Genomic DNA, 8,545 nt, shown 5'->3' with positions numbered 1-8,545 from the left:
ATTCTGGACTAATTGTAGGCGTTGGATGAGGGAGAGTTGGAGGCCTAAGTAAAGAGAATTACAATAGTCCAGTCTAGAGGTTATAAAAGCATGAATGAGCCTTTCAAGGTCCTTGTGTCGTAGGTAAGGCATTGCCTTCGAAATTTGGCGTAGTTGGTAGAAGCTAATCATGATGCTCCCTCCACCGTGCTTCACAGCTGTGGAGTTGGTCTCTTTCAAAAAGCACCTAAAAAATCCCCCTTTTTGTGCATTTGGTCAACTCTTGTTTTTATGTTTGGGCATGTGGTTGTGAAGAACTTTGTGATGTTTGTCTTGAAAGGTGGTATACAAATAAAATACAACATTTTTTACTTACAATGAGGTTTTAATGTCTATCTGGTGTATTTTATCCTGCTAACATTGTCCCAAAGCTTCTGTAGATACATCCAGGTGGTCTTTTGCGAACCAAATGCAATCTGCAGTGTTTCTTTCACAATACAGTCCTACATATCTTTCCATCTTATTCAGTGTTTTTCTTAAAATGACCATGACCAAAGATTTAAACAGGTGGCAAGTTTACATTTTTGCATGTGTTTTGCTGTTACTCTGTGAATTTTTGGCTCTTTAAGGATTGCCTGCTGTTTTCTTACTGTGATCTTTGCTGTGAACAGTCATGTTCCTACTGAATATGCTCCAGTTTCTCTTACTTTGCAGTGATGAAGATGTAGTACTTTAGAAATGTGTTTTTGCATCTGTATAACGCTTCTTCCCATATGGAAAAGAAATAGTAAAAACTTATATGATTTACTCATGAAAGTGGCCACTTTCTCATTACTTTCATATATTGTTTTAGTAAGTATCCAAAACATACGAGTTTCATTATATATTTTTTCAAGGGATCTTATATCTGTTTTCACTCTTGTATGTTTTTCATAGAAGTTTCATACAAGTAGACCTTATACACTTTCATTTATAGTAAGCGGCAGTAACTGCAACCCACTCTTCCCATCTCATCTGAGCTGGAGACATGTTTGTAAAATATTTTGGTCTATTATGTTAGTAGAGGCTAAATGTAGCCTAGAGGCATTAAACCTAAGCAAAGAAACACGGTACAGAGGTCTGCAAAGGTCATTTTTGTCCACACTCCAGATTTTTTCTCTTTCATTTCAAACATGTGGTATTTAAATTCAGCTGAAAATACCTCAGAATCATTTCTCTTAAGGCAGTTTATTGCATCTTGTACTCTACTCCTATTTTATTTTATTTTTTTTACATATTATCATAATATTGGGCTTCTCTTTAGTTACTTCCTGTTTTATTTTGAACTCACTAACTGGATTTTATTTTTTGTGTCTGTCTTCCTACTCATTTTCCCATGAGGGAAACAGGTGTTCCTTCTAAGGTGTTGAGTATGCAATCATTATTCCCTTTGAATCCCTGCCAGACTGTGGCATATTCTTGTTTAATTAAGCTTTCCCAGCATTCCTAGCATTCACTTTTAACTGTATCATGTGTGACCTTTTGGGATTTGTTTAATGGTGAGTACATTTATAATAAAATGCAGGTGTACATAACATATTTGATCATTTCTAAATTTCATTCAACTTTCCTAGTTTTTGTGCGCACAAGCCCGGATAACCTTATGTAATCTAGTAAAGTGTGCACTTTTTAAGCCTAAAGTGACAAACCTAAAGTGATAATTTCTATTTCTATTGATTGCCAGTAGGTATCCAGATCCACATTTCATTCTATTTGACAATACAAAAAAAATCTCTAATTAAAACTGATAAGGGCTTTGATATGATTCATATCAGAAGTTGATTAGCCAACAAGGATTTTTACAACAATAGTAATCTCATTGTTGAAGGATGATAATAACATGAAAGGACTAATTGTGGTAATGGCAAGACAGGGGCGACATTGTCTCTGAATCAGAAGGCAGCATGGATTTAATGAAAATGTGCTCTTAATTTTAAAAAAACATTAGCTCTAATCAAACACTTTGAGAGACGGAGGCTACCTGTCATCTCTGCTGTGATCTCATTTGTTACAGTGATTATATTAAGGCATCAAAGTTAATTTGACAATGACATATTGGGATGGTTTAAAATTAAATACTCATTGCTCCTTTAAGCAAACAAACTGCACAAGGGAAAAGAAGACAGCAACAGATACACGTTGTGTGTTATCTAAAAAGTCTAAAATGTCATTAAGATATACAGCGTCGTGCAGTAGACACCAATTCAAGTGGAACTGCTGCTTCTCATTTTCCACAAGGAAGAGCATAGGCAAGTATATATACTTAACTTACTATGGTTTATGCTAAAATGTCAAAGTGGGTATTTTTCAAGGCACCAGATTATAGAAGAGATCCATTCTAAATAAATGTAAAAGTCTAGTGATGAGTACAGAAACATAGCTATAACATATATCTTATGACTGCAGTAAAATGAAACTCATTTAGCTGTAAAAGATCACATACCCATTTTATGACTCTATAAAATCTGACTTCCAGCCACTGATGATTTAGAAACTCCAGACTCAGATTTGTGTTTGTGGTATGTATTACATAAAATGGTTCACAAAAAATGTGCAGGCTGTTTTCTGTAATATGTAATAACTTCCCAAATGCTTCCACTGAGCATTTTATATTTACTTGGTGTCATGATCTGCGGGCTGCAGATCGTGTGGAGCTGAGTGTGGAACAAAATGCAGATGACGCAGAGAGACAGGAATGAGTTAATGTAAATCGAGCTTTGCTGGAACATGAGAGTACAAAAGAAATACCAAGACATAACAAATAACCTAAACTGGGAAAGGAAACTAAGGAAACATGGGACTAGTGGGATATGAAAACAAATGAGCAGAGACTCCGACGAGAGACAAGGGGAGACAATATATACACAAGGGGAAGATTAGGGAGAGTGGAGACAGTTGGGAAACACAGCAAGAAGAAATTAGATGTAACAAGGTAAGGGAAGCAAACTGAACCTAATTCATAAGAGACAACAGACTACCAAAATAAAACAGGAAGCCCAAGGGACATAGAGAACTCAAAACAATGAATCATTTAGAAAAATCAACAGTTTAAAAACCAAACCACAGGCTCAAGACCTACATGACACTTGGATGTTTTGAACTTGCAGCCTTTTTCCAGGTTAAAGGTTTTAATTATTAGATCCCAGATCTAATAATTAAAATTGAGATGTTGATAGTTTTTTTTTTAATTTAAAACATATTATATATGTGTATATTTAAATATATTGTTTATTTTTCTTTTAGATGCATGAAACATATTAAGATTTTCCTAATATTTGTTATGTGTAGTTCTGCTGGGATCAGCTAGTTATTGTTTTTAGCATTCCAACTGCTTTGGTCGACAAGCTGTGCAACATTAACACACACTTATACTTATTTTCATTTATCAGCTGTTAAACGTGCCAGTAGCAGTAGATCTGCTAACAGTTAATAGTGGTTGGGTTGGATTAGCCCACATATATGACGATTTAAGGTGCGTGTGTTAAACAATTCAGATATTTATGTTAGTTTACTTCAATGTAAAAGACTAACCATAAATATGTATGTAATAACACAGCAATTTCACTTGTATAAACATAAAATTAAATCAAGACATGTAGCATCAATGGCTGAAAAACAATGGTGCTTTTAGCTAGAGAGCCAGCTAGCACTAGCATCAGCATCAGTACTCATATTTAACTGTCTGGCAGTTTATTGCGATCCCTGGTCAAGTTTGTAGTAAAGCAGCCACTGTGGATGAAAACTGAGTTTTGCCATTAATAGTAGTCAACTGTGTCTTTAACCTCATTTTTTTTTATATTAACATACTTAAGTACTCAAGAGTCATGACTAATCCAGAGCATGCATGGAAAACAACCCTACTCGGCCCTGTGTGCATGTACCATTAAATATTTTCCTGCTGTGTTAGCATGCTTTTGATTTTTAATTATAGCTGTTCCTCAAACCAAAAATTCTGGATGTCTTCCATTTTTCTACCAACTCAGCCAATGGGAGCTATGTTTAGTCTCAAAATGTTTCTGGCCCATGAGAAGAGAAATGTGATTCAACCACAGTTAATTTCATTTACAGCTGCCTTTTTTTTTCTAATGTGAAATTAGGATAAATGTGCGTTTATTGTCCAGGCCATAAACCTTTTGATCCACCCAAATGGATCAAATCTACAGCTGCCTTATATTTTCCCTAATTGCCTAAATCAATTTCAGGTGTTTTGCTGGTTGGGAAGTGTGAATTAAATTGAACAATTTAACAGAGCATCTAACTGCACAGGATGAGTTCTTTTGTAGAAAATTGGACACAGCGATTGCAACTTTCTAACTTCATCACTGCCACACAAACCAGACAATAGTTTACAAACTGAATGATGGTTATTTTATTTTTATTATTATTCTTAAAACATTTAATTTTGGCAAACCACTAAACACAAAATGTGTTCATTATGAGACACAATAGGGAAGCTGGATTTACTCAACAATACGCTATAATGAGTTGCTTTAAAAAGCTATTTTGGATTAATTTGACCTCGACCTTTTCTTCCCTACCAGGTAACATCCGGAACACGGAGAAACTGAGCTATGATCGCCAGCAGCAGTACGAGATCCAGGTGACAGCCTGGGACTGCGGCCAGAAGAGAGCCTTGCACAGCGTTCCTGTCCGCATTGACGTCAAGCCGGTCTGCAAACCTGGCTGGCAAGGTTGGTCCTTGTTATATCTGCCTGTCTGTGTTTGTGTGCACAGATTTCAGGCAGGTCTGACTGTGCGGTGTTTATACACCCAGAAACACAGATGCGGTTGTTTGTGTGTGATTATAGTCTGTGCAGTCTGTGTGTGGCTTCATTCTGTTGATGTTCACAGATGTGCTTATTTGTAAGTGATTACTCATAGTGTGTGTTCCTACTTACCTCTAAATGCGTTGCTTAAGTCGGCATGCTTCATTTTTCTCCATTTGTGCTTATCATAATGTCTACATTTCTCATCTTTCTTTACCTACAGTATGTTTCTATATTCTTCTCTCTCACTTTCCTTTTCTAAGCCTCTTTCTGTCTCTCTTTCCCTCCCTGAGGAATTGGCCTGTCAAGCGTAGCTGGTGTGATCAACAACACTTTACTAAAAGCACTGTGACTCAACCTATACCGCTCCTAGCGCATCAGAAGATGGTCTTGGCAGCTTTAACAAGGCCCAGAGTAATGCAAAGGCAAGCGTCTGAGTGCTGCCACAACAACACAAACAGTGCTTAAGATAACTTTAGATGCAATTTACGCTTGTCAGAGAGGGCGGCAGCACGTGATGAAAGATGGCCACATGCTGTTTTCAGCTTCACATGTAACCATGCGCAATCTGTGTTGTTCTGTCATTAACAAGGTGATTCATGTGCTCTTTGGCATCCAGCCATTTATCCCACAGAACGCAAAGATAGCAGGCTGGTGATAAACAGCAGTAAATGAGGACCCTGGCAGCAGCTCAGTGGCAGCCACTGAACCCTGACGAAACTGCTAAGTTGCTTGGCTCATATTCAATCTTGTTTCAGTCCTCCAACTTGTATGTTTTTTTAAAGCTTCTGGACAAGTGTTTATGTTTCTGATGTGACTCGGGAATTTCACAGAAAAAAAGAATCTTATAATTCTGTTTCCAACAACACTAGGACACTGTTTGAAATATGAATATAAGAAACATCAATATTAAATGTTTAAGAGCAAAGAAGAGGAAGAGTTGAAAATTAAGATAACTTTTGTACAAGATCCAAAATCCATGCTGAAGAGATCATCTTCTGGTCTTCAGAGGCCACTGCAGTAATAATTGACATGATTCAGTTAAATTGTTTTTCTAACACAACAACATCTGCATCAAGGCACTTTGTATTGTGAGGTAAATACAGAAAATCCCAACAATCTAACAACCCCCTATGAGCAAGCACTTGGTGACAGTTAGAAGGGAAAACCCCTTTTTACAGGAAGAAACCTCAAAAAACCAGGATCAGGGAGGCGCAGCCATCTGCCACAACTGTTTGAGTTTAGATAAGCGTGATAAATCGAAATTTCAGCTGCTTTTTGGTGTTGTCTGAGAAAAAGAAAACCATAGAGGAAATCACTGGCTTACCATCGGTGCACAGTTCAGAAGCTAGGATCCATACATGCACAGCATTGCATTAGTACTCTTGGCATATATAACTTCATATCTGCATGACATATAAAGGTTTTGGACTATATTCTAACACCTAGACGGCAGCTTTTTCTGGTAAGCTCCTGCTTATTTCAATAAGACAACGCCAAACCAGCAGGTATTAAAACATCACTCTTACTCTAGTAAAAGAGACCAGGTAATAAACTGGCCTCCCTGCAGGCGCGAGCTATCACACACACATTTGGCAAAAAATAGACCCAGAAGGGTCGAACTGTTAAAACTCTGCAGTATATCGAGTAAGGATGGGGAAACATCTTGCTTTCAGAACTACAATTGTTCACCTCGGTTTCCAAACATTTATACAGTGGTGTTAAAAGAAGAGGTGATGCAACACAGTGGTAATAATGCCCCTCTCCAAGCCTTTTTGAAACATAGTCCTGGCGTGAAATTCAAGAGGAGCATTTATTTTTTCAAAACCACAAGGCAATTTCTCAGTTTCAACATTTGTCTTTGTACACTTTTAAATTAAATATAGAAAATAAAATATTCAACAGTCGTTTTTATCTCCACAGTTTCCCAAGCAAGGTGGAAACATTAAGATGGGAAAAGGGGGAAGCAATCAAATTTAACATTAGTACTATTTAGTATAAATAATTTCTTAACATGGATCAATTCAAACTCCACCAGAGTAGGAGGCTTAATTTTAAGATTCACGGGAATCAAAAACCAAAGAATGAGGGAAAGAAAAGTGTAAAAAATGTCACCCTTTATTTTACAATTCAAATTATTACATAAATATATTATATTAAAATGTATTTTAAAACAATTGCTCACTTTGTTGTGTTTTAATGGTAAAGGTTTAATTTAGAAGTAATCACGATGGCACTTTGAATATTTCGTATTTCACAATGTACAGTTGAACTATCAAGATGCCACAACACAATAGGTCACACATAAGAAAAAATTGGTCATTATGATATAAATACACATTCATAGACTCACATATTCACATATATACATAACTAATAACAAAATTAAAAGCCCAAGCTTAATGTTGTATACACCTCCTGCTGCCAGCACAGCTCTGAACCATCAGTGACAACATTTACAGTTGATCCTTTGGCTGCTGTCGGTACTGAAGTACTTAATTCTAGACGAGGCTTGCTTCATGCATTGGATGGATGGATGCTGATGAACTGAGACTGGGACAGTTTGAAGGCCAAATTATCATAGTGTGCTCTTTTATTGTAGTGCTCATGCTGTGCCTGTGTATTTTTTTTATTTTATTTTTTCCCTTCTGGGAGAGACCACTGCCATCAGGGAGGGCAGCTGCCATTGGGTAGATGTTTAGTTGAAACAAAGTAACCTACTGCTAAACCTTAGACTACCCCGGACAAAATCTAATCCAGCTGAAAATTACATATTAATAAAATGGTCTGTTTTTTATTCACTTTGCCAATCAGGAACTGATCGGTCTTTAGGTTTTGGTGGGTGTGTGCACAAGTTCAGTGCCTTTGCCTGGCACGCTTACAGTCACGCAGCCACACACTGAGCACTTTGAGCTGTTATGGACATACAAGGTAACCTTTACGCTCTCTGTGATAATGCTGTCTTTACACTCTGCTTTTGTGTGAGCATTTTTTTCAAGTTAAGATTTGAACTCCGAAATTATGGTGAAAAGATCACACACACAAATCTACACAGAGACACTGTTCCTTCATGAAAGGGCACTTGTCGCTATGAGAGTTGTTTGTCAGCAGGGAAAAAAGCAAAGGATGGAGAGAAAAGTAAATGCTACGGCCATAGATCAGGGGATATTTAATAGGCCTAGTGGTTGTTGTATTAAACACAGGCTACTGCAGGAATGTCAAAGGTGCGCTTGTACACATACACACACAGACACACACAAAATTTGCTTTCTTGCAGTTAAAAAACTGTAATCTGTCTGTTCAAGTTAGCCATGGTCTCTGGCTCTGGACAGCAGGGCTCAGTTGTGTGTCTCTACCAATCTCAGGTCTTCAGTTGTTCTTGGAAACTTCTTTATTGAAGGGTACTGCCTGTGCGCGCGCACACACACACACACACACACACACACACACACACACACACAGACTCACATTTACAGAGGTGTGTGTAGTATTTTCAGCCACATCATACAGCTGTTTTCAGCTGTCCACCAATTAGTAGATCATAAGGTTTGTAATCAGCCAAAGGCAGGTCTAAAAGAGAGTGGTTATTTGGCTTTTGGCAATCCAGCAGACGAAAACATGTCTCCATATAAATCATTATATTAGTATGTAACAACAAAGATGTCCTAGAGATTTACCCATATCAACTTCAAATGAGACGCTTTGTCAAAACCTGTTTCTACGAACTCCTGCTGGCTGAAAAAGATCTAAATCATACACCC

At 37.3% G+C, this 8,545-nt stretch overlaps 1 protein-coding gene across 1 annotated transcript in view; it reads left to right on the top strand.

Moving 5' to 3' along the window:
• Positions 1–8,545, top strand: part of LOC102214346 (calsyntenin-2) — a 326,636-nt gene that overhangs the window by 207,874 nt on the left and 110,217 nt on the right. Inside the window, exon 5 of the mRNA XM_013912186.1 lies at positions 4,560–4,709. Within this exon, the coding sequence (XP_013767640.1) occupies positions 4,560–4,709 (150 nt within the window). The remainder of the gene's footprint in view (positions 1–4,559; positions 4,710–8,545) is intronic.

Source organism: Pundamilia nyererei, unplaced genomic scaffold (genome assembly GCF_000239375.1).
Source record: "Pundamilia nyererei isolate P.nyererei 1_Seehausen unplaced genomic scaffold, PunNye1.0 scaffold00083, whole genome shotgun sequence".
In the NCBI taxonomy this organism is placed as follows: Eukaryota; Metazoa; Chordata; class Actinopteri; order Cichliformes; family Cichlidae; genus Pundamilia; species Pundamilia nyererei.
The sequence above is the reverse complement of the archived record's forward strand: the minus strand, read 5'-3'. Positions and strand labels throughout refer to the sequence as shown.